We start from the raw sequence: 27,095 nt of genomic DNA, 5'->3' as shown, positions 1-27,095 counted from the left end.
TTCCCGCCCATCCCGCTTGTCAGCAGAGTCCTGCCAAAGATCCAGAGGGACAAGGCTCGAGTCATTATGATCGCCCCAGCCTGGCCGCGCTAGCATTAGTTTGGTAAGCTGTTGGATCTGGCGGTAGCTCCCCCTCCCACCCTTGGGCCACTGCCCAACCTCCTGGACCTTCTCTTGCAAGACTACGGTTGCCTCCTGCACCCCAACCTCTCCTCCCTCCACCTCACGGCATGAATGCTGCATGGTTTAACCCGGAGGAGCAAGCCTGCTCCAGGGAGGTGCAGCAGGTCCTTTGGGGAAATAGAAAACCCTCCACTAGAGTGACTTACCTGGCGAAGTGGACGAGGTTCTCCCACAGGACATATGAGCATAGCATCTCCCCGACACACTCTTCTCTGGAGTCAAGGAATACCTGTTCCTCCTGAAGAATCAGGGCTTGGCCCTCTCTTCTATCAAGGTTCATCTAGCTGCCATCTCAGCTTTTCATCTGCCGATCCAGGGTAGATCAGTGTTCTCACACGAGATGTCCACCAGGTTCCTGAAAGGCCTCAAAAGGCTCTTCCCTCTCATTAGGGATTCTGTCCCACAATGGGACCTCAATCTTGTTCTCTCCAGACTCACAGGTCTGCTATTTGAACCCTTGGGCTCTTGTTCCCTTTCCCACCTATCGTGGAAAATCGCCTTCCTTGTGGCAGTGACGTTGGCTTGATGAGTGTCTGAGATTAAAGCCCTAACCTCAGAACCACTTTACATGGTCTTCTACAAAGACAAGCTGCAGTTGCGACCCCATCTGACCTTCCTGCCAAAGGTGATGTCTTTCTTACATATCAACCAGGACATCTTCCTCATGGTGTTCTGTCCTAAGCCGCACAAAACCAATGAGGCAAGGCGGTTACATGCCCTGGATGTCCGCCATGCCTTGGTGTTTTACCTGGAGCATACCAAGCCCTTTCGCAGGTCGATGCAGCTCTTCATCGCAGCAGCAGACAGGATGAAGGGCCTTCCGGTGTCCTCTCAGAGGACCTCCAACTGGATTACCTCATTGTGACAGTCTGATTAAAATATAATTCTGCAAGCCATTATTTCTACCACTGTTATATACTTGCAACGAATCTTATACAGAATGGAACTCGTGGCCAGAAGCGGTTAAACAGCTTGCAGGCTAGATGACCCAAAGCCGACCTTTAAAGTCATGCTAGAAAGGTATGTGAATAGTAATTAAGGCCCTTCATAGTAAATAGGCTAGAACTTTCAAATGCAAACCTGTGAAGTAATAAAAAGTAGTAGTAGTACTTGTGGCACCTTAGAGACTAACAAATTTATTTGGGCATAATTGTGTGCATCTTGGATGCTACCCATGTAAACACAGTTCCTGCCTGTCACTATAACTATGAATTCAGAGATCAAAAGGGAATATTAACATTTAGATGACTCTTGGGTGAAATGTTAATTGTCTATATGTCTCTTTGAAGTTTGTGATAGACAGCCTAATGGATAAATTGCCTTATGTTAATTTGTGTAACTAATTACTGGTGGTGGTTAGAAAACAGAAGGTTACATCAAAAGCCTGTTGTTTACCCATGACTGCACGGTCAAGTGGATACTAAAAAAAAACTGTATAAAAGACCATTGGGTCCTGATTCTGTCATCTCAGATCTGCTTGAGGCTTCATACAGGAGAAGCTTGAGCCGTAAGGACTGAGATCCCAGTTCTAACTGGATCGCCCTAAAATATAAACATTGGATTATAACCATAGGTTATAAGAGACTCTTTGAAACCACAAAGCTAACAATCTCTGCTGTGAATCTGAACCTTAAGAACTAAACTCATGTCTGTATGTATATTGATCTTTTAACCATACTCTCTCGTTTGTTTTTAACTAAATTTTAGTTTAGTTAATAAGAATTGGCTGTAAGCGTGTATTTGGGTAAGATCTAGAATATTCAATAACCTGGGAGGTAATGTGTCTGATCCTTTGGGATTGGTAGAACCTTTTATTTTATATGATGAAATAAGATTTTTCAGAAATCATCATATTTGACTTAGGTACCTGGGTGGAGGCCTGAGGCTGGATCACTTTAAGGGAACTGTTTTGTCTGGATTTCTGAGTAACCAGTAAGGTAATAAAGAAACTGTTTTATGCTGGCTTGGTGAATCTAAGTATTGGAATATCCACCAGCTTTATGGGGATTGTCTGCCCCGTTCTTTGCAGTTCACCCTCATTGAGTGTCCACAGGTGGCCCCCACTGGGACCCCGGTCACTCATGCATCCGGACCTGTTATGAGGTGGCACAGGTCCAACCGCCGCCTCTGGTGAGGGTCCACTCAATGAGAGTGCAAGTGTCCTCCGGCACCTCCCTGGCGCATGTCCTCATTCAGGACACTTGCAGAACTGCGACATGGTCTTCAGTTCACACGTTCACAGCATCCTATGCCATCACTCAGCAGGCCAGAGATGATGCTGGGTTTGGCAGAGCTGTGTTACAAGCTGCACGTCCATGAACTCCTACCCGCCTCCATTCATACTGCTTGGCAGTCACCTAACATGAAATGGACATGAGCAAGCACTCGAAGAAAAGACAGTTACCTTTTCTGTGACTGGTGTTCTTCGAGATGTGTTGCTCATGTCCATTCCATGACCCGCCCTCCTTCCCCACTGTCGGAGTTTCCGGCAAGAAGGAACTGAGGGGTGAGGGGAGCCGGCGGTGCCCCTTCTTCTTCGAGTGATTGCTCCTATGCATTCCAGTTAGGTGTGCGCGCTGCGCGTGCACGGCATCTCGGAACTTTTTTACCCTAGCAACACCGGCGGGCCGGCTGGCGCCCCCTGGAGTGGTGCCGCTATGGCGCTAAATATATACCCCAGCCGGCCCGTCCGCTCCTCAGTTCCTTCTTACTGCCCGTGACGGCCAGTTGGAACTGTGGAGTGCTCTCTGTCCTCCACTACCCTAGCTCTCGCTAACGGTTTTTTGTATATAGTTATCTTAGTACGTATAGTTAGTTGTTACAGTTATAGTTATAGTTAGTTTGTTAAGTTTAGTGTTAGGGTTAGGGGGGTTTCCCTCCCTTTCCTTCCCCGGTGTGGGCTCATGCCCAAGGCACCGGGCTTTCAGCCCTGCGCAATCTGCCAGAGGCCTATGCCGATCGGGGACCCGCACGACGCCTGTCTTCGCTGCCTCGGCGAGGGTCATCGCACGGACAAGTGCCAAATTTGTTCCACCTTCAAGCCGAGAACGCGTAAGGAGCGGGACAATAGACTAAAGCAGCTCCTTATGGAGGCGTCGCTACAGCCCCCGGCACCGGCTGCGCCGGCACCGAGAGCCTCATCGGTGCAGAGCGCACCGGCTGCTCCGAGCCGCTCCGGCACCGCAGCCTCAGTCAGGGACTGAGAAGACCCGGCACCGCTCCCTTTCGCCTGCTAGAAAGCGCAGACTGGCAAAGGCTATCGCTAAGTCCCGCGCGCAGGACTCAGCCATGACTATTGTGCCATCGGCGCCTCCCGCGGTGGCCGTGCGCCAAGCAGGCACCGGGCCGTTGACTCCGGCGCCACAAGGCCCGTCGAGTCCGGCACCGCCACGCTCCCCGGCACCGGCCGCGGTTGAGCCACGACTGCCGTCGACGCTGGAGACATTCTCTGCGGCGCGAGAGCTGATACAGCTCGTAGAGGCACCAAGCCTCCGGCCCCTGGCACTGCCGGTGCGGGCTGTCGCGTCCGTCGGGAAGCCAGCGATGATGATCCGACCACCCTCCGCAGACCGCCGACACAAGCGGCACTCCCGGTCCCGATCACGCTCCCGGTCCTGACGGAGGTCGCCTTCTCGATCTCGGCACCGTTCGCCGTCCTGGTACCGGTCGCCATCCCACCGCCGGTCGGAGTCCCGGTACCGTTCGTCATCTCGGTACCGGTCGCACTCCCGGCACCGATCCAGGTCCCGATCGCCGTTGCGTCGGCACCACCGGAGGTCTCAATCCCGGCGCCGTTCCCGACATCGCGATTCCCGCAGCCTCTCCCGGCACCGCAGATCCCGCTCCCAGTCGAGCTCCCGACACCGGTCGAGCTCCCGGCACCGCAGTGGCCGACGGTCTCGATCACCGTCCCGGTACCGGAGGTACTCACGCCATCCCTCGGTACCATCTGCGGAGAGGCTACCCCCTTCAGCGGTGCAATCTGTCAGCGCCTCAGCGCCTCCTTGGCCATCCCGTCTGGCATCGGTGGCCTCCGGCGTGGACAGCACCGCGCATCTGCCACCGACCCCACATGGCGATCCTCCGGGGTCTCAACAGTGGGGCTTCTGGGTTCCATGGGCCCAGCATGAGGCGCAGGGGGTACCGTTTCCCCTCAGAGACTTGGCCGCCGAGCGCAGGGTCCCCGAGGCGACGGTTAGCCGGCCGGCTCCTTCTCCTCGCCGTGAGTCCCCAGTTCCAGCGGACCACAAGTCCTCCACGCTGCGCGATCCAGCCGAGGCACAGTCAACAGCCCCTGCGGCGGAGGCCGTAGTGCAGGGCTTGTCCTCTTCATCCTCCCCGGACGAGGCGGTGGCCGGCGCTTCAGCCAAGGATCCGCCGCCTATTGACCTGAAAGCCCATCAGGACCTGCTTCGCCGGGTGGCGACAGCCATGGATCTCCCAGTGGCAGAGGTCCAGGAGGACGAGGACCCCATCACCAATGTGGTGGGCGCGGACGCTCCCGTGCGCGTGGCGTTACCCTTTGTCAGAACGATCCAAAAGAACGCCACCACGCTCTGGCAAACTCCTGCATCCATTCCTCCCACGGCCCGCGGGGTTGAGCGTAAATACTCGGTTCCCCCGACGGGATACGAGTACCTTTATACCCACCCGACCCCGGACTCGCTGGTTGTGCAATCGGTGAATGACCGCGAGAGGCACGGTCAACCTGCCCCTGCGACTAAATCCAAGGATGCTCGGCGCATGGACCTGCTAGGCCGCAAGGTCTACTCAGCAGGCGGTTTGCAGATGCGAATTGCTAACCAGATGGTCCTCCTCGCCAGGTACGTCTACGACATCTTGACGTCCCTGGCGAAGTTCACAGAGCTCCTGCCTTCAGCCTCCCGCCAGGAGTTCACGGCGCTGTTGGAGGAGGGCAGAAGGTCATCTAGGTCCTCCATCACGGCCGCCCTCGACGCTGCGGACTCCGGAGCTCGGACCTTAGCCTCTGGTGTGTCAATGCAGCGCATCACCTGGCTGCAGTCCTCTACCCTGCCGCCGGAGGTGCAATATACTCTGCAGGACCTGCCCTTCGACACACAGGGTCTCTTTTCCGAAAAGACGGATTCTCGGATCCAGACCCTGAAGGACGGCCGTATTGCAATCCGTACTCTCGGCATGCACACGCCGGCGACGCAGCGCAGGTCCTTCCGGCAGCAGCCCTCCTGGCCCTTCTATCAGCAACGATATCGGCCATACAATAGCCAGCGACCGGCCCAAAATCGCCAGCGACCGGCCCAAAATCGCCGTCGTCCTTCCGGCAACCGCCGTAACCAGGGCCAGGCCGCTTCCGAGGCCCCTCAGGGGGCCAAGCAGGCCTTTTGATGGGACGCTCGAGGATGGCCCATCACTCTCCCTACCGGATCCTTCCCCGTTATTTTACAACCGCCTTTCCCATTTCTTTTCGGCGTGGTCCCAATTAACAACAGACAACTGGGTGCTTCAAACGGTCCAGTCGGGATACCACCTGCAATTTGTTTCGCCCCCACCTTCCCACCCACCCTCCCTGTCCCTCTTCAGGGACTCCTTTCACGAGCAAGTCCTCTTACAAGAGGTTCAGTCTCTGAGCGTGGGTGCCATAGAAGCAGTGCCTCAAGACAGGCGGGGCAGGAGATTCTATTCCCGTTATTTTCTCATCCCCAAAGTGAAAGGGGGGCTACGTCCTATCCTGGACCTTCGCGAGCTGAACAAGTACCTGCTCAAGCCCAAGTTTCGCATGGTGACCTTGGGGACCATCATTCCCTCTCTGGATCCGGGAGATTGGTTTGCCGCCCTCGACATGAAGGACGCCTACTTCCATGTCGGGATCTATCCTCCCCATCGTCGTTATCTCCGGTTTGTGGTCAACAACACCCATTTCCAGTTCGCTGTGTTACCGTTCGGACTCTCCACTGCCCCGAGGGTGTTTACCAAATGCATGGCGGTGGTTGCCGCAGCCCTCCGACGTCGTCAGATACACGTCTACCCGTATCTCGACGACTGGCTGGTTCGAGGACAGTCTCGACAACTCGTGATAGACAGGATTTCTGTCATCTGGCCCCTCTTTCAATGGCTTGGTCTTCTCATCAACGCCGAGAAGTCCACTTTGATTCCGTCACAGCGAGTGGAGTTCATCGGAGCGGTTCTCGACTCCATGGTGGCCAGGGCCTGTCTCCCTCGCGCTCGACACCAGACGATGGTCTCCATCATCCGGGACCTCGTCACATTTCCGACCACGATGGTGCGCTCCTGCCTCCGTCTCCTGGGCCACATGGCTTCATGCACGTATGTCACCGCGTACGCACGGCTCTGCCTCCGTCCGTTCCAGTCTTGGCTTGCGTCGGTGTACCGACCACATCGAGATCCCATCGACATGGTGGTCACGGTCACCAGGCTGACCCTCGAGTCCCTCAACTGGTGGCTCGACCCGGAGGTCGTGTGTGCCGGAGTCCCGTTCCACCCTCCTCGCCCGTCGGCCACTCTGACCACGGATGCCTCAGCACTCGGTTGGGGAGCTCACCTGGGCGACCTTCACACCCAAGGCCTGTGGTCGCCCCAGGAGCTCGCCCTGCACATCAATGTCCGCGAGCTGCGCGATCCGCCTGGCCTGTCGCACCTTCTGCACCCACCTGCAACGCCGCTGTGTGACAGTATTCACGGACAACACCACCGCAATGTTCTACGTGAACAAGCAGGGCGGAGCCCGTTCCTCCCCGCTCTGCAAGGAAGCGATGCTCCTGTGGGACTTCTGCGTAACCCACTCAATTCACCTGGAAGCGTCCTTTCTTCCGGGAGTGCAGAACACGCTGGCCGACCATCTCAGCAGGTCGTTCCTCTCCCACGAGTGGTCCCTCCATCCAGATGTCGTCCACACAATCTTCCGGAGGTGGGGGTTTCCCCAAATAGACCTATTTGCCTCCAGGGCGAACAGGAAGTGCCACCTGTTTTGCTCATACCAGGGTCGCTCCCCAGGCTCCCTGTCGGACGCCTTCCTTTACCCCTGGACGGATCGCCTCCTCTACGCCTTCCCTCTGTTCCCGCTCGTGCACCGAGTGCTCCTGAAGCTTCGGAGGGACAGAGCCCATATCATACTCGTAGCGCCGGCCTGGCCGAGGCAGCACTGGTACACCCTGCTGCTCGAGCTCTCCATTCGGGACCCCATCCCCCTTCCGTTGTGGCCGGACCTCATCACCCAGGACTTTGGCAGACTCCGCCATCCGAACCTGCAGTCCCTCCATCTTACAGCTTGGTACCTGAGTGGTTGACCCACGCGGAGAGGGGCTGCTCTGCAGCAGTTCAGCAAGTCCTGCTTGAGAGCAGAAAGCCTTCCACTCGCTCCACTTACCTAGCGAAATGGAAGAGATTCGCACTCTGGTGTGATCAACGAGGTCTCAATCCATTCGTAGTCCCGGTCCCTACCATCCTGGACTACCTCTGGTACCTTAAGGAGCAAGGTCTTGCGGTCTCCTCCTTGAGAGTTCACCTGGCAGCAGTGTCCGCCTTTCGTCCATCCGTGGAAGGTCGGTCCGTCTTCTCGAACCAGATGGTTTCCCGCTTCCTCAAAGGCCTGGACCGCTTGTACCCGCCGGTGCGGCGTCCTACCCCGACATGGGATTTGAACCTCGTGCTGGCTAAGCTGATGGGTCCTCCGTTCGAGCCCTTAGCCACGTGCTCCCTGCTCTACCTCTCCTGGAAGATGGCCTTCCTCGTCGCCATTACATCAGCGAGACGAGTTTCTGAGCTCCGCGCTCTGACGGTTAGCCCGCCATACACCGTCTTCCATGGGGACAAGGTGCAGCTTTGACCTCATCCGGCCTTCCTCCCGAAGGTAGTGTCAGCTTTCCATCTCAACCAGGAGATTTTCCTCCCGGTGTTCTTCCCGAAGCCACATGCCTTGCCTCGGGAGCAACAGCTGCATACCCTCGACGTCCGCAGGGCGCTCGCTTTCTACATCGAGCGGACTAAGCCCTTCCGGCGTTTGCCCCAGCTGTTCATAGCGGTTGCTGACCGCATGAAAGGCGAGCCGATATCCTCCCAGCGGATTTCCTCCTGGGTCACTGAGTGTATCCGGACCTGCTATGAGCTTGCTCGCGAGCCGCCACGCCGCCTCACTGCACACTCGACGAGGGCGCACACCTCGTCTGCCGCCTTCCTGGCCAATGTTCCGATCCAGGACATCTGTCGAGCGGCCACCTGGTCTTCGGTCCACACCTTCGCCTCTCACTACGCGTTGGTGCAACAGTCTCGAGACGACGCAGCCTTCGGCTCCGCGGTACTACACTCCGCCACGTCTCACTCCGACCCCACCGCCTAGGTAAGGCTTGGGATTCACCTAACTGGAATGCATAGGAGCAATCACTCGAAGAAGAAAAGACGGTTACTCACCGTAGTAACTGTTGTTCTTCGAGATGTGTTGATCCTATCCATTCCAGACCTGTCCTCCTTCCCCACTGTCGGAGTAGCCGGCAAGAAGGAACTGAGGAGCGGACGGGCCGGCTGGGGGATATAACACACGCCATAGCGGCGCCACTCCAGGGGGCGCCAGCCGGCCCGCCGGTGTTGCTAGGGTAAAAAAGTTCCGAGATGCCGTGCACGCGCGGCGCGCACACCTAACTGGAATGGATAGGAGCAACACATCTCGAAGAACAACAGTTACTACGGTGAGTAACCGTCTTTTATACCACGACATACGTGTGCCACTCCAGGGGGTGCAGGAGCCGGTCCCCTATGGATACCACTGAGGGAAAAACTTCCGACACCAGTGCATGTGGTGAGCACAGACAACTAACCTGAGTTGCTCATGTCCATTACATCTTGAACACCAGTTACAGAAAAGGTAATTTGTCTTTTATCCTGGCCAGTCCTGATTTCAGGCCACTGGCCATCCTCGAGCAAGAAATTCATAAACCCAGTCACTTCACTGAGCTTTATATGTGGCGCTCTGAGGTGGCAGAAATGGGGGAAATAAAACAGTACCCTTTTTTTAATTTTTTTTTTATTAAAGAATCAAAACAGCTAAAGAATTGAAGGAATTGTTCTGTATCCTTGTGCCTGGAAAACTGAAAATATGTTAGGTGCTAATAAGTGGTGTACAACCTCAGTAGATTGCTAGGATGGAACATTTTTGTCTTAAGCAATGTCTCAAATTTCATTTAAAAATACACTTTAAAGTTCTCAGAGCACAAAAAATCATTGTACAAATTCAGTCTTCTATACACTACCATTTGCCTTGACTGTTTTGTGTAATAGTGACGGAAGATAGATTTTGTCACCTGTGCAACTTAAAAATAATTCTTACACTGAGACTGTGGGTGCATCAACACTAGGAAAATAGAGGTTAGCTATCTAGATGTAGCTTATCTTGACAAAAGGAAAGGACTATAGCTCATTGCTTACATGCCTGATGAGAACTAAGGTGCTGTGTTCTTGGTTTTATGTTTTGTTATTGCTATGGGTTTGTTTTATGTTTGTTACCTTCTCATAATGAAGGATCTGTTTAAATTAAATGAGTTAAAACGATGTCAAATGTTTTCAAACCTAATGTGTCTCTTTAACAGAAGAACACAATACTTTCCCCTATGATATTACATGCATTCTTATTATTTTTAACAGTTGTGGGATATGACACCAGTAGTGTCTTGATGATACGTCAGTGGAACTTAAAAGGCGGTATTTACTGAAGAAACAGATTTCCTAACCCTAATCGTATTGCAGAAGATAAAATGCTGTGTGTATATGGCAGATAAGGAAGGAGCTAACACATCTGTGACGATTTTTCAAGTCATCGGCTAGATCAATGGTGAACATTTGCACGAAGACTCTATTTCAACTTTGTTCTCAAAATATCCGAGAAGGTATTTTTTTAACTAACGGTTTGTACGATCTGGCTGTGTTCAGTTATTTTGAGTTTATCTGGAAAATCTGTGTGCAATGCAATTTAGTTTTTATATTTCATTACGTTGGTATACTTGTTGCTTTGTGTGAAAGGGTTCTTTGTTTTGTGTCTGGGCTTGTAAGAAAGTTTCCAATCTCAACACACTGTACAAAGCTATCAGAGTTCCCCAGAGAGAACCTATTTATTTGTGATGTTTTTGCTAACAGCCTCTTCAGTGGAGCAACTTTGAGCAAGACCTTGCACCTTTGCTTACTGCTTCTGTGGATCTGTGGAACTATTGCACCATTCCGAAAAGGGCTCTTCCATCTACTTGTTCTAGCAAATATCACCTTGAGATGGTATTTTATTGTTGCATGAAATGAAATTCAGTTCCTTCTGTCTCTTCCCTTGCCACCCACATTGCAAAATCAAGGGGCTGGGTTGCTTAGCAACTAATCTTACAATAGCTGAAATAGTTTTCCAGCCCAGAGCATTAACAAGGAGTGTCCATACCAGTTTGAATTTGATGAGGCCACAAAGGCTGATTCAAATTAAATTGACAGCAGCTTGTAGAACTGTGGAGTTGTATAAAAGGGTGTCTAAACAGGCTTGGTCGGGCCCAAACAAGGCCATTTCTTCCTCATGAAGCATCATGTCAACGTTTACGTCCATCTCTTTCGCTGGAGAGAATCTTAACTTTCCCATTCCTGTTCCCCACCCAGTTATTCATATTTATTTTAAAATTGCTGATGGTTTTTATTAATCGTGTATGTGGTCCAGAAACTAATGTTGTTGACTCACACCCATTGTCCTGCTGTCACGTTTGGCAGTTTCTTTTCAAAAATAAAAATGATTAAAAAACCCACCCTGGTCCAAATGACCTTTTTAAAGGGATATTGTCAAGGTTCATAGGCAGGAAAATTGTCCTCCTTCCACAGGGGTCCCATCTGGAAGGTCCTTACTTTCTGGATTCCTTGAATGTTCCGTTTATAAATAAATTATTGTGGCCATGCTTTGAAGAAACTAAAAGTGGAAAGACTGCAGCAGATACTGCCAGACCTTTCATATGGGACCACTATCAAGGTAGGCACCATGATCTGGGGACTTGGATACACAACTGGTAATCAGCAAGTCAGTGGCACAAGCTAGGTCTTCCATGTGGCCTTGCTGAAGTGACTTGCCCCTCTCTGTGCATCATCCCCCCACTGTAAACTGGAGTGTAATGATACACACCCACCTTTGTAAAGCACGTTGCAGGCTGCGGGTGTCAAGTGCTGTAGTGCTACGTGTGCAAACACCTACTCTTGCCCCTTGCCTGCAGTAGGTAACTTTATTTTTTTTAATAATGAGTGAATAAAATATAACTAGTTCTTCAGCCATCATCAGTTGTCATAGTAAAGGATGAGTAAGTAGGGGTGTGCGCACACCAAGGTTGGTCCATCTTTCTGAGAATTCTGTGTTTTGCATTATTTACTCTATAGGTTTGCCAGTCCTGATATTCTCCCTGTTAAAATGACCCCACTCTTGCTTTATTGGACATGCTGCCAAGTATCTGTTTCTCCTCTAAGCAGCCCCATTTTAACGTACATTTTCAAACACGATAAAGACTTAGCTAAAAGAATATTTTCCAATGTAAATGTTAATTCTTTTGCAAGCCATCCTGCTTTCTCTCATGGCAGCTGGCTGCTGATTTTCTCCTCCCACTGGAAAATGGTTCAAAGGTGGGTCATTACACCTGTTCCATATTGTATGACTAAGGCTACACTTAAGTCATGGGTATTTTTAGTAAAAGTCATGGACAGGTCACGGGCAGTAAACAAATTCACGGTCCGTGACTTGTACTATATACCCCTAACTAAAACTTGGGGGGGGGGGGGGGCAGGGTGCTGGGGGAGGGCACGAGCACACAGCCCGGGATCCCAGCTGGTGCTTGGGGGAGGGGAGAGGTTGGCGGGGCTGGCAGGCTCCCTACCCAGCTCCGTGAAGTGGCCAGAGGCAGTGTGCAGAGCCCCCTGACCCCTCTGCCTAGGAGCTGCAGGGACATGCCGGCCACTTCTGGGGATCCTCCCCCAAGGTAAGCATTGCCCCACACCTGAGCCCTGAGCCCCCTCCCATATCCCAACTATTGTTGCTACTGGGTGAAGTCACGGAGGTCACTGAAAGTCCCAGAATCCGTGGCCTCCGTGACAGACATGCAGCCTTAATGATGACTGAAATTTCTTCTGCTGCAAAAGCTATGCAAGATAACTCAGTGGTTTGCCAATGTCCAAATGCTTGTTGCTTAGCTGGGGCAAAACTGCTGGATTATGCTACTCCGCGGTACCTTGGAAGGGTCGGGCCACTTTTTCCTAGAACAAGATCCACTTTGCTGCTGCTCTGAATGAGTATGCAGCGGGATGGGTGAAACATCCAGAAATACTGGGCTGAACAACTCAGACCAGTGTCTTCTGTAAAAATGTATACACTTAGCCCTGGTCTACACTACAGAGTTAGTCAGCATAAGGCAGCTTGTGTCGACCTAACTCTGCAAGTATCTATGTTGGTAGGAGCTACTTTTTAATGTCACTCGCCCACTACACAGACTTAATAACTTTACCTCCATGAAAGGCGTAGCGCTTTGGTCAATGTAATTAAGTTGACGCAGTGTCAGTGTAGACACTGCATTGCTTACATCGACAGTTGCTGCCTTTCAGAAGCCGTCCCACAATGCCCCACACTAACAATTCAATCTGTGCAAACGGTCCTGGTGAGGTTGTGCACTGCCGCCACAAGCGTAGTGTGGACATGCAAAAGCGATTTAATTACATCTCTTAGGGTGAGTTAATTTTGTAGTGTAGACATGCCCAAAGGTAAACACTAAGAGGGCAGTTCAGCATCTGGTGTAAATTATTATAGTTCCATTGAAGTCAGAGGAGCAAACAATTTACACCAGCTGAGGATTTGTCCCTGTCTTTTAACCTCTCCCTCATAGGCTGTGTAAGTACAAATCCACCTAACAAAAAATAACCCAGAGTTTTTACCCCCCAAAATGGAGGAGAACCGGAGACTCCAACATCCACAAACCATTTGACTGTAAGAGGATTGACTGTACTGTGAAAACAGACTTCTCTGCAAATTGTAATGAAGTCCTTTTCTTGATCTTTACCATTTAAATGCTGTGGATGAGAGATTAAGAAATCCCATTCTGTGGGTTGGTTTGTTTTTTTGCATCTCTTTGTGCCTAGAAAAACATAAGAGCTAAAGGGGGTCTGTTCTCCTCTTGATGTAATCAGGTAGCTCTCATTGGAGCTATGTCTTTTATGTATGTGAATATGTATTGATATCAAGCAAGAAAAATAGACCTGTCTTACTTGAACTGCAGCTCCTTTATCTCCCAAATAAAAGTACAAGGATTCGACACTGGGAGAGTTAAGAACGTCCGATCTCTGGGGTAAGAGTTGGGCCTTGTCTACACTATGGGGGGAGATCAATCTAAGTTATGCAACTTCAGCTACGTGAATAACGTAGCTGAAGTCTATGTAACTTAGATCTACTTACTGCGGGGTCCACACTATGGTATGTCGACAGACGCTCTCCTGTCAATTCCCCTTGCTCGTCTCATTCAAGTGGAGTTCAGGAGTAGATGGGAGAGCAATCTGTGTGATCAGTTTAGTGGGTCTTCACTAGACCTGCTATATAGACCACTGATGCATCAATCGCCATGCATCGATCCCTCGGTAAGTGTAGACAAGCCCTTAGTGTCAGTTTCTTTCGGCCCTTTGATCAGCGTGGATCCCAAAATCCCTGTTGCTTGCTCCATTCTTTCAATTATAGCTGTGAGGAGAGACCCTCAGTGCAATTATTCTATACAATTATCCTTTTTCTTTTTACTTGGAGGTGAGGAAAAGGCATCTTTCAACAAGGATGTTAAATTACATCCTAAGAAGTACAAGCAGAAATCCTCCATTTTCTTGGGGTAGATGATTACAATTGCAGTTTATTCTGGTTGCATGATTTTTCCACTGCATCAAAGGAATGCAGAAAACACTAGCCTTCCTCCACTCTTAAGTTTAAATTTATCAGATTTTCATCGATCCTCTGTTAGCATTTTCCCCTTCAGGGACTCTACCCAGTCTGTGTGACTTAAAAACTAATGATTCCTGCAATGCTTACAGAAAATAAACCCCACCATTATTGTACATTGCACTGACAATAAATGAGTGTGTTGGCAATTGACCTGAGGCAAGATATTAATATAGCTACTTATGTTCCTGCTCGGTATTGGTGACTAAAGGAAGATATTTTTGCAGGTTTGGAGGAGAAGCTGAGACGTGTGTTGTTTTTCTTTAGGGTAGGAACTAGGAATGAGATGAAATTAGGCAAAGGAAAATGTATGCTGACTACTGGCAACAGTTTTCTTAGATAACAGCAATAGTCCCTTGAGGATAGAAGAAACAAACTCATTGCATGGGTCATTTCAAACTGGACAGAGGGCTAACAAACAGTACTGTAGGGAAGAATTCTGCACTAGTAACAAGAGACTAGATGGTCCAATAGGTCTCTCTTCTCTCTCTCTCTTTTCTGTGACCTAATGGTGATCCTGAAGCTTTTTTACCTTGATATCAAGCAATGGGAAAAAAAAAAAGGGGGTGGTCCTCAACACCATGTGGTGTGATCCTTGAGGTGGTATCAAAGGGGATAACTGTTAAAGCTTAGCCCTGGCAGGGTTGCTTAAATATATACAGTATTGGGCAGGGGGTGGGGAGCATATTTCATCAGTATTGGGTTGGTTGCTGATGAGAAGGTGGGATGTCAGACATTTGAGAAGGATTCTGTGTAGTCTCATCTAGTTGCAGAAAGAAACTATTGGTTTAAGCAAACTAAAGGAAATTATTGCATGTTCTCATACGCAGATTGCTTCCATTTCATAAGACTTCCATGTAGGTGAAAAATATTGAGGTTTTTCTCAGTCCAAAACATTAGGGCTGCTATAACTATTATTTTAGAATGCTGTGCATGAATTGTCCTTACTGTTTACAACAGAGCTTGGAAAAAAGGACCAGATTAATTATCAGCATGTAAATCTTTCTATTTTGTAGTATGTAGGAACTAACTGTGCAATGAATGTGTACGTATTCCATGTGAGTATCCTGATTCTTTACAGAAGACTGCATTAACCAGCTTAAACAAATGGTGCATATTTTTTTTCAATAAAGTCTTTTTTCATCTTTTCGCTATATGCCGTGCATACACACTTAGATATGTTAAAAACCAAAACCACACCCCTAGCCACATTTCTAGGACGACTGGAGTGCTGACTGCCCTGAGCTCTAACTTGAAGTGGTTTGGGCATAAGAGATAAGTATCACTGTATTATTTGCAAGCTTGCTGATTTTGGATGAGCCAAAAGTCTGGCAAAGCACTGTGTGAGAGCAGATGTGTTACAGAATCACTTGTATGCAGTATTGGTGGAAAAGATGGGGCCAGATTTTTCCTTATGATCTCCCACATGAATGACAGTGGGAATTCTGCATGCATCTGAGGGAAAAACATTTCCTCCAGCTTGGGACCAATAAAGACTCAAAATTCTAATAATCAGGATTCAAAGAGATTCTCCCTTAATTTTGTATGGCTACTTCAGTATCTTCAGTTTATTGGGGGGAGGTTGTTTTTTTGTTTTTTGGTTTTTGTTTTTACATTGTTACACACTTTTTTCCAGGCATCTCTGAATTTCTCCATTCCATTTATTTGTGTTCAGTGAGACTGAAATCTTTTCCTGTTGGGGACAGAACTCAGAGAACCATTGGCGAAATAATTCAAAAGAAAACAGTGCTGAAAGAGAGAATGTTTTCAGACCGAACTAAGAGTGGAGATGCATAATAGTCAATGGGATACAAAGTTGAACCCAGTTCTGCTGTTTTAGCCTTCTTTATTAATCACAGCATGCCCAGAGGCCCCAGTCAGGATCGGGATTCCATGGTGAGTAAGGACAGTCCTGGTTGTTAGTGCTAGCCTGGGACTCTGGAAACCTAGAGTTCAATTCCCTGCTTTTCCAGAGACTTCCTGTATGACTTTGTGCAACTCACTTAGTCCCTCTGTGCCGAAGTTCCCCATCTGTATAATGGGGGCGATAGCACTTCCCTACCGCATGGAGAGAATACATTACACTGAGACACTCTAATACTACAGTAATGGGAGCCAGATAACTAATATTTTGTGAAGTCAGGATTTCCTTGAGCAGATCTGAAATGCCACTTGCCATTTCTCTAAGAAGACGAATAGCACTTCTGTGTCCCTCTGCCAAGAAATTGTCACTGGCTATTACTGGGGATTGTGGTTCTCAGTCAGTGGAGTATTGGTGAACATGGAAAAATTGAGCTAAATAAATGTAGATAAACAGGGATGAAGCGGACCCCTGGTGTTTTAGGGCGGAGTAAAACAAATAGTTTGTCTTTAACACTGTGAATCTGGTCACTTACAGCACGTTTGTAAAACTCATTCCCTCCAGTTTGGGCTTTGGTAAATGTTCAATACAAAAATAATATTGCATCAGAGAGAAAGATGTAGTCCTGATGCTTCCTTAAGACTAGGACAAAAGCATACAAGCCACATGGTGATAATTTGCACTTACCAGGCATCCATGTGGTAATATTTCTGCCTTAGAAAAGTTGATTTTTATTGACCAGCTAATGGTATGATTCGTTTTTCCAAAGGATGAGCATTATTTTTCACTTTCCCTTTATCAGGCTGTTTTCTGTGTTCATTATATTGACCAAATAAAGCTCTTGCTAACCTCAGATTGGTATAGATTTAGTTTTAAAAACAGGAAAAAAACTTACTGATTTCTGTTCCAGTCAGTTTTCCTCTTAACAATTCTACTTGGATCATTTATGCCCACAAGAATTATAAACTGCCAACTACCACTTTGTGGTTTCTATATGTAAATGCATGTCTCCAAGATACTTTAATATGTTCTTCAGCACGAGTTTAACAGTTTACTAAATTTATTTCCATCAAAATCTGTCTTTAACCTCTCCATCCTCTTGCTTTGTTTAATTTTTAATAGGGAAATTTGGATATACAGTCTCATCTGATATAAATCTACCTGTTCTTTCTATGCTGAAATAAAACTGACTTCTAAACAATGAGTGAACAAGGTCATTCTTTAATGAGATGGGTTTTCACTTATCACACTTGGAAGGGCCTGAGCAGCCAATGAGTAGGATGTGTGGGCTGCCAGATTCTTGGCATCATTTTGATTGGCAGCATAACTTCTCAGCTCCCACTAAGGCTTCAGAACTTTTCCTGAGTTAACTTCTTGGCTTTACTTATTAATGAGTTAATAGCAGACCAATTGGCAGAAGCAAGAAAAATCCAACTTTTCGGAAAGCTCCCTTTGTGGTGATGCCCAGGCACACAGGCTCTGCAGGTCTCCCTTTGTTTTATCAGCCAGTCTGCACCATTTGATTAAGCAGCTGAGTGGCATATTGGTGTGGCTGAGGGGTCTATGACCAGGTAGCCACACCCGCCCATTATCTAGGGCCTGGTCTACACTACAAACTTAGGTCAATGGAAGCCACTTTGTCTCCCAAATAATGTATGCCTCTACACTACCAGGTCCCTTCTGCTGACCTAACTCGCCTGTAACGTCAAGTTAATGACTCCACCTCCACGAGAGGCGTAGCACTTACGTCAGTGTTGATGGGTAGACAGAGAGGCAGGGTTGACACAGCATTGTGTAGGTTGACTAAACTGGCCTCCAGGAGGTGTCCCACAATGCTCCTTTTGACTGCTCTGGAGATTGTTTTCAACTCCATTGCACAGCAGACAGCTACACAGGAAACAGCTCCTCCCCTTTTAAAGCTCCAGGAACTTTTGAATTCCAATTTCCTGTTGGATCAGCGTGGAGAGCTCACCAGCCCAGCTGATCATGGTGACTCAACGCCCCACATGCGCTCCAGTCTGGAGTACACAGGAGGTGGTGGATCTTATTGGTCTGTGGGGAGAAGAGTCTGTGCAGGCACAGCTCTGATCCAGCAGAGAGAGACATCTACGAGATGGAGGAGAAGGGCTACAGCAGGGATACACAGCATTGCCACGTGAAAGTCAAAGAACTTCGGCTGACGTACCAGAAGACAAACGAGACAAACAGTTGTTCTGGTTCTGCAGCACAAATGAGCTGAATGCAGATCTTGGTGGTGACCCCACACTAACCCCAAATGCAGCATGGATACCTCCCAGAAGTCTGAGTCCTGGGCCACCTCAGGCAACAATGAGGAGGACATTCTGGACAAGCAAGAGGAGGAGGAGGAGAATGGGAGACAGGTGAGGGTGGATCCATTCTCCCAGAGAACCAGGAGGTATTATTGGTCGCAGGACAGCATGGTGGCCAAGTCTGATGCCAGGGAAGGCACCTTGGGTGAGTGCAATTCCAATCAAACTGTCAGGGTTACATGCACTTATATTTTATGTTTAATCTGAAGAAAAAGTGAGGTTCAGTGGGTATCTGCTTCCCAGTGGCCACTCCAGCTACGCAGACTGTGCGCCCCAGAAAATGCTGTTTCTGAGTACAGCGTACGGCTTCATGAGCAAGGGGTACGCTGGATCTCCCAGGATCACTGTTCGCGTTTTAACATCATCAGTGCTTACTTTGCAATTTGGAAAGAGTCCTTGCTTGCAGCTTCCTGAACAAACCTGTGTTCCTGAAGATGCGCACGTCATGCAACGTTCCTGACCATACCATGTTATGTCCGTCAAACTGTGATCCACCAGCACTTGCAACACCATTGAAAAATATCCCTTACGGTTTATGTACTCTTTGGCTAGGTGGTCTGGTGCCAAGATAGGGATATGTATACCTTCTATCACCGCACTGCAGCTCAGGAACTCCGTGACAAAACCATCCACTATGTCCTGCACATTGCCCAGAGTTACTGCCCTTCTTAGTAGAATTCAATTAATGGCCCTGCACACTTGGATCACAACAGCTCCCACAGTGGATTTACCAACTCCAAATTGATTCCCCACTGACCGGTAGCAGTTTGGCATTGCAAGTTTCCACAGAGCTATCGCCCCTCGCTTCTCCACTGTCAGTGCAGGTCTCATTTTAGTGTTGCGCTTCAGGGCTGGGGAAAGCTCTGCACAAAGTTCCTAGAACGTGGCCTTTCACATTCGAAAGTTGTGCAGCCACTGCTCATCATCCCATAGCTGTGTAACAATGTGATCCCACCAGTCAGTGCTTGTTTCCCAGGAGCAGAAACAGTGCTCCACCATGTTCAACTGCTGCACAATTGCCAGCAGCAACTGGGAATTGTTCTATGGCTTGCAGCAGGGTTGCTTGAATGACATCGCTGTATTCCATGTGGCAGCTCCTGTCTTGGTTCTGGAAATACTGCAGGGTAAGGTGAGGTGTTTGTAATGCTCACAACAAGATTGTACAGCCGAGTGGGGTCCATGGCTAAGCCAAGCTTTCGAAAAAAGGCTTGAGGAAGTATGGGCTGTTTGCCATTCGTATCAGGGGAGAGAGGGAGGAAACTGCATCATGGAAGGCCAAAGCTATGTTCCCATTCCCCCTTGCAACAATGTTTTGGTCCCATAAGGCATTGCAAGCCCTTCCTAAAATCCTTTATGGCTAGCTGCACTGTGGGATAGCTATCCACGCTGCACTGCTCTGTGCATTGATGCAAGCACTGCTAGTGAGCACGCACTCCACCAACACAATGAGCGTGGTGTGGACATGCGCAACTGACTTAATTACTGTGGCAGCTGGATGTCGACTTGACTTGACTTAACTTTGTAGTGTAGACATGCCCTAGGAGTCCTTCGAGGCTGTTTCCTTTGGAGCGAGAGGGGCATGTGTTTTTAGGTAATCCTTAAAATCAACCAGTAGTGTTTTGCCAGTCAAACTTCATCCTCCCGACCCAAAAGAAGAAAAACCATGAAAAGACTTAATTGTTCAAAGTTCCCTTCTTCACCTAGCTCTGCAAAAACTAGCAGCTGTGGAAACTTCGACTGGTTGGGGCTTATCCTGTTAGAAACAGTGCCACCTTCTGGATTGAGCTATAACATTGCCTGATCAGCTGCTGTTTGTCTTCCAATTTCTTTGACATTGGGCCACTACTGCAGTCTTTGGCTCATCTGTCCTCGCATCTTTTTTTAAAGCCTGCCTTATATATCCCATCAGGTTAGAAGATGGCACGTTCTCTCCCTGAACAAGGCTATTTTTTACCTGTAAATATTATCTGACACCCTGCCTTTAGGAATTAGGTCTGTGAACCTGCATGGGGGATACAAAATATTGATACTGCCCTACTCTAGAAATATTTCTTGGGTTTGGACACATTTATACTGGAGGTTCTATTTTTGTTATATTTTACTTAGCTTTTTCTTGGTTTTCCTTCCTTTCAGGTACCTTCCCTCTCCACTTGTCTGTTTGATTTAGTGCCAAAGTGGCTGCTGCCTGCATACAATGATTTTAGACCCCTTTATTCACATCCCAGAATTCTTTCCCCTAACCAGTCACTGGTGTCTGTCCAAGTGCAAAGTAAGTAAAAATCCACAAAAGTAGGATTATAAAGTAGTGTTGGATCAAACTGGTTGAAAAATGGGAAATACACCCAGATTTAGAAGCCTCTCCCCCATTTTCATCCAAATTCAAAATCTTGCAAAATTGACACTGGGAAGACTTTGACAAGACTTTGCTCTAGTTTTGGACAAATTAAAGTGTGATCTAATTTAATTGGGAAAATATGATGGTGTTATGTGTTAGAGAGAGTGAGTTCTATCAGAGAGCTTCGCAGAAGGGAGAACATACCAAGTATGGGGAGTTGGAGGGGCAACTGAAGACTATGGGTTTCTTTTACTATGCTGAGGGTATGGTGAAGGGTTGCCAGTCCTTAATGAAGTCAGTGAGCAGTGATTTTTCCTACAAGTATCCCTTCGTATCCACGATAGCTTTGGTTATTAAACAACATTCACTTTCCACTTACTAAATTAAACGTTGACTAACATCTTGTACTGCCACAGATGCTATTGTATTTTAATAAGTGACATTTTTCGTAAAATGTAATCAGATTGAGTTGAAAATTGTATTAATTGGCCTAGAGGAGAAATCTACACCCACGATCTCAAGGTGGGATTTTCAAATGTAATCGGTGTTTGCCTAACTCTGCTCCCACTGAAGGCATTGGTAAGCACTTGTCAAAATACCACCCTTAATCTGAGTCACGTAGGGACATATTCCCTTGCAACCTTACTTGTAACATGGTACAATAGTAATCTGAGAAATTCTCATTTTATACATAGTATAGAAAACTGGCATTTCAGAAGCAGGCAAATAACTGTAGATGGTACCTTGCATTTCCTTCAAGGAACTGTAATGAAGGATCTACACTGTAAAATCATTTCCAGTTCAGTGGTACATTCTACAAAAATGTGTGGTCACTACAAAGTTACTGGAAGTGCCCTGCACCTGTTTTTGAGATTAACAGCACCAAATGTGATATGGTACCATTGTTATCGGCAGAGCCCTGGTGCTAGAAGGCAACCTACTTTGTTTACAATTGTTGTTTACAGGTTTTGTAGTTAGACTAACATTTTTACATGGAACAAGTTTGCCCCAGATGCAGAATTCAGGACAGGGACCCTGTAAACTTGAAAAATCACCTGACCATTATTACATTAGCATTCCTATCAAAGATTAAGTGTTCAAGTTTGCTTCCCGGGTAGAGCTCAAAACACTGAATAATCAATTCAACTGTAGCGTTGATAGTGCATGCCCGTCTTCAGAGCCTGCAAGGGGTGGTTATCATCTAAACCGGAATGTGTGTCTTGAAGGTGCAGGGGAGTAAGTCTAAGCGTGGTTAATGGTGTTGCTCTCTGGCCTGTGTAAAAAACGCTATTTTCATAAACAGGAGCACACAGCCCCTTAACTATTGATCTGGAGCTCTTAAGAGTAAGGAAAAATATAAGGACTTGATGGGATTTTTTTTTTTTAAATAAGGCAATTAAAGGTAAGTTTGCAGTGTGTCTTGGAAGCTAGCATCAAAGCTGTAGACTGATTGTAGGAAAGGTGAGGTGAGGGAGAACAGCTGTGTTGGCATTACAGACTCAAGCTGAAAGTTACATATCCTGGAAAAATAACTTCACCAGTTCACTAACTGTTTATGTTGCCTTCCTGTGTCTGGCTGTTTAGTTTTTTTTATAAGTATTGAAAGTGCATTGCTTAACAAGTGCTGGTCCTCTCCGTCTACATTGGATATTCTGTCACTAGTGTCTCTTGCCACTAGAATTTAAGATGACAATGAATGTATTTGCTTACATGACACATATAACCTAATATGCATTTTATTTTAAAATAAAGCATCTCACGTGTGTCCTGATTATATACCTCAGTCAAACTTGTGGTGAGAAAAAGAATGTTTTTAAAGGGGAGAAGAATTGTGTTTAAATGTTGAACTAAATGAAGTAGAATGCCAATGTTATGAAAAACTACATATTTGGTTTTGAAGTGCTGCCCTAAATTTAATTGTTGATCACAAATGCACTTCAACTACAAAATATGAGAGCTGGCATTTTCCTACACTGTGACTAAGTTTTACGCTTACATGATTTTGATCCTTTCCACCTATAGCCTATGAATGGAAAGAAAGTAAAGGGGTATTTAAGTATGGAATATGGACCAAAAGACACAAGTGCACTTTTTTAGTTTTATGCACTGTTTTAGGTAGCTTACATTATACTGCTACAGGGGTGCAAACTTACTTTAGCTAAAACACGAACATTAAGTTATAAGCTTTGCAGCCTGCTAGATTAGGAAATGGAGCTACTGCATATGCTTTCTGTTTAAACGCTTGTCCAAACAATATGCTTCAATTTATTAAATTATCTGGTATGAGGAACTTTCTCTCCACTGTTAAATAGAAGAATGGCCTCTGTTGTTAGCGGTTATTAACTATGAATTTTGGAATCTCTATTTTGAAACTCTTCAACCACAACAAAGCTGGCAGGTGTGAAGGGTAGTGTTCAGTCACTGCAAATTGACTAAAATATATTTAGTTCCCTAAGAACATTGATACCCACATGCCATTTATCAGAATATTACAGAAGGGTGAGGGTTTGGTATATTTCTACACTGGTAGTAGGAAATTCCAGTTGCACAGGAATTTGGCTTACTAATAAGATTATTCAGTAATGAAAAACGTATTTAAATTCTGCAATTAATGTACTATTAAAATGCTGCTGAATGTGATTGTTTACCTTTGTCTAGAATTTTCCCTCCACAATTTGCCATCTTTTCAGTAACACTTCAAACAGTGTAATAAATTGTTAATGTAAAACCTAAAGCTTTGGGAAATAAATGACTGTGTAAATCTTCCTGTTGCACTTTTTCCACTGTAATTTGTATGTGAGAGAGAATCCAATTCCTAAAACATTGTCTGTAGCTCTCATACTACTTACTGCTTTTTAGATTATTCTTTACCAGTCTCCTCTTCAACACAACAATAACCTTAAAGTGATCTACTGTTAGAGGGCTTTCCCTCAGCCCTCCCACGTCCCTAGTTCTTGTCACGCAGGCAGCAAAAGACCAGAAGGCTGAAGCGCAGACAATGCGCTGTTTGTTTGGGGTTAGTTTCCAAGCAAACATATTCTGAAGCCCTTCACACCAGTTGGGCTTATCTCTATATGCCAATAGAGCCTGTTCCCCTGTGTTCCGTTCCCAGCTCTGATTCCAGAGCACTTACCCCGTCCCCCTTCCCAGCTCGGATGCCAGAGCGTTTACCATGTCCCTAATTCCCTGTTCCTTCCCCCCCATTCGCAAGCATGATTCCAATTTCCTCTTCCACTTCCTGTTTGACCCCAGATTATATAGTAATATTAGCTGTACCGTAACCAATCATTTAACTGAAATTTAACTAACCAATCCTAATGTAACATATTCTCTATCCACTTATATCCCACTACCCTAATTAACTTACATCTAGCAAAATTAATTATACAGCAGACAGAAAAAATTAGAGACCCAGACAGATTAACAATAGAAAAGTAGGGGCCACAAAGATAAAACAATACAGAAATGAGGGTTTCACAACCATTGATAAGTGATTTCTTGCCAGACATGATGCTATCAAACTGTTTTCTTTAACCATCGTAAGATCTGTTTCTTTATGTGGTGGTGATGGGTACTATCAGGACAGGGATCATCTTCCTAAGTGGTACTGGGCTGTTATTTCAATGTAACTGGTTTGGGATGTGAGAATGTGACCATTCACTTCCCAGCTTATGGCTGCCTCTGCTGCTTAGCTGAAGGCTTTAGCCTAAGAACAGGGCCTCAGGCTATCCTAGTGGGAGAAGGCCCCTACACAGGTGGACTTGTGATTTTTTATTTGTTTCATACCTCTGTAACTAGCTAAGTGATAAAAATACACCTAAGTTCTTAAAGTATAGACCTTTACAGGCAGGCCTGGATATCTATATTCTAACATCTACTACTCTGTATCTAGCTAGAAGCTTGTTGTACTACTAAGGGTATGGCTACACTTGTGAGTTGCAGTGCTGGTGGAGGCTTTCCAGTGCTGCAATTAGTAAGTGGCCACACCTGCAGGGCACTTCCAGCGCTGCAGCTCCCTGGCTGCAGCGCTGGCCGTACACCTCACTCAGCATGGGGAATAAGGATTGCAGCGCTGGTGCTGCAGCGCTGGTCATCAAGTGTGGCCACACACCAGCGCTGTTATTGGCCTCCAGGGTATAAGGGTGTATCCCAGAATGCTTTTAACTAAATTACTCCCTTTGTTTTGTTATGCAGCCTCTCTTTGTTTTGTTGTGAACCTCCGACCGTTGCTACTGGAGCTGCTTATCAGCTCCTGTTTGCTGTGATCAATCTGTGAACAATCAAATGAGAGCCTCCTCCCTGCGTGCTTCACAGGGGGCTGAGTGTTTGCTTTGCTTGAGAGAAACGGGGGGAGGGGGCAGAGGGGGGAAAGAGTATGTTGGATGCAGGCTGTTTGCAGTTAACAGTAAGGGGGTGGGAAAATTTTCTGATTTTGCACAGTGTCAGTTCCAAAAATCCACTCTCTCTTTCCCCTCCCGGTCCCTGTCACACTTCCCCCCACCCCCCTCTTTTGAAAAGCATGTTGCTGCCACTTGAACGCTGGGATAGCTGCCCATAATTCATCACTTCCAACAGCGCTGCAAATGTGGCCACACTGCAGCGCTGGTAGCTGTGAGTGTGGCCACACACCAGCGCTGGCCCTGGACGACCAGCGCTGCAGATTTGTAAGTGTAGCCATACCCTAAGATCACATATTCGTTTGACTCTCCACATTATATAGAGAGCAGACTGGAAACACAAGTTTCTTAAATCAATCTGTGTTCAGTCCTAAATTGGAGGCTTTTGAACACAAATGTAAAGGACTTTAGGGTATACTCCTTTTTTAAACTATGTACATGTCACACAGTTGGGACACCATTTTTGTGAAAGTCTCCTTATAACATTTAAAATCTAGACATTCTTCCTTTGGGCAGTAGCATGGCCTCAAGCAATCAATCTTGTATAGCCCAGAAAGCCAGCTCACTCACTTTGATCTCTCTAGTCAACTGGGTTTGTCTGCATGGCAGCAAAGTGTTCTAGAGGGGGTATTTACAGAAGACTCTAATGCAAACTAAGTACCTTTTAGAACATGCCAGCAGTGTCTACATGGAGCAGTTATAGTGCTCTATAACTCCTCCCCCTCCCCATGCAGTGTAGACAAACCTTAAAGGTGGTATTCTTGCTATCTGAGAAACTAAACCTGTATATAAAAACTAATTACAGTCTCTAAGGTATATTAGAATAATTTTTGTAACTTTCAAAGGCTTGTTATAAAAAGTTTATTGCCAAAGACTGGTGTTTAAAAAATGTACTGCGTTTGCAGTGTGGCTGTGTCATGTTGCCTGAAGCAGGCCAATACTTGTTTAGAATTAGGCAAAGTTCATTAGTTCCCCATGGTAACACTTCAATTGTCTTATTCAGCATATTCCATCAATTCTGAATGTAGACAGCTAAAATGAATTTAACCCCTTGTAACCTTTTAGTTACCTCTCATGATTAGCTGAGTTTGCATGGCCTTACTCTCACCTGGCCAGCACTTCTGTAAGTAACATGATCATGACAGGATGTACTCAGACACTGGTATGGGAGATGTACAGAACCATTGCTAGGGGCATTTCAGTAAGTCCCTGAAATGGAGGGGGATCAGAGGGTGGAATGCAATTAGTCCTGTTGCATGCAGTAAGCTCAGCATATAGAGCTATGATGTGTGCACTCTTGTGTTAAAGCTGTAGTAAAGCCTTTGGGTGCCATACATGTAACAAGCATGTACTAGTTTCTCCTTTCAGTCTCTTGCCTGTAAACGTAGGGGTATTTTCAAGCACTGTCATTACCATTGCTAAAGACAAGCTCCCAACTAGATTAGGTTTTTACTTTGGTATGTGGCTCTGTGCTTCCCTAAGTCAAAGCTTCAACCCCTTGAGGCTGGAATGGAATAGTATTTCCTCCCTCTTCATTGAGTCAAGCAGCAGGAATTTGGCAACAGCTGCAGAGCTGCCCACACTGAAAATAGTGGTCCACTTCCTCCTGTTTTCAGTAATTAGTTTACAGAAAATCTTAAGGCCTTAAACCTGTCTACATGAATTGTGTAACACTTGCTGGTTCAGTTAAGCCCTGTTCCTACAAGGTCTAGATCAAAGGAAAGACACTCCAAACTGAGTGCAGTCTACAGCCCCATAAGCAGACTAGCCCCTGCCCCCAAACTCTGTACAGGACAGAAGGTTCTTAGCTCTAGAATACAGCATTTACGAGCACTTGCTATATCGATAGAGGGAAAGGTACTAGGTTAGCCTCCAAAGAAGAAAAGCAGCTTGCTATAAATAAAAGATCATTTAGAAAAATCAGACTGAAAAGGACTATAATAGCCTTCCCAGACAGCCGTCTAGCACTTCTGGTCTTGGAAAAAGCACTGCCTAATGCCCAAGCACTTCTGACCTTTATTTTTTACCTATAGAC

General features: G+C 46.9%; 1 protein-coding gene across 1 annotated transcript in view; it reads left to right on the top strand.

Moving 5' to 3' along the window:
- The window catches only part of WDFY2 (WD repeat and FYVE domain containing 2), a 121,406-nt gene extending 109,509 nt beyond the window's left edge, over positions 1–11,897 (top strand). Inside the window, exon 12 of the mRNA XM_039499558.1 lies at positions 9,814–11,897. Within this exon, the coding sequence (XP_039355492.1) occupies positions 9,814–9,843 (30 nt within the window). The 3' untranslated portion in view covers positions 9,844–11,897. The remainder of the gene's footprint in view (positions 1–9,813) is intronic.
- The last annotated feature ends 15,198 nt before the right edge of the window (positions 11,898–27,095 follow it).

Source organism: Mauremys reevesii, linkage group 1, assembly GCF_016161935.1.
Source record: "Mauremys reevesii isolate NIE-2019 linkage group 1, ASM1616193v1, whole genome shotgun sequence".
In the NCBI taxonomy this organism is placed as follows: Eukaryota; Metazoa; Chordata; order Testudines; family Geoemydidae; genus Mauremys; species Mauremys reevesii.
The sequence above is the reverse complement of the archived record's forward strand: the minus strand, read 5'-3'. Positions and strand labels throughout refer to the sequence as shown.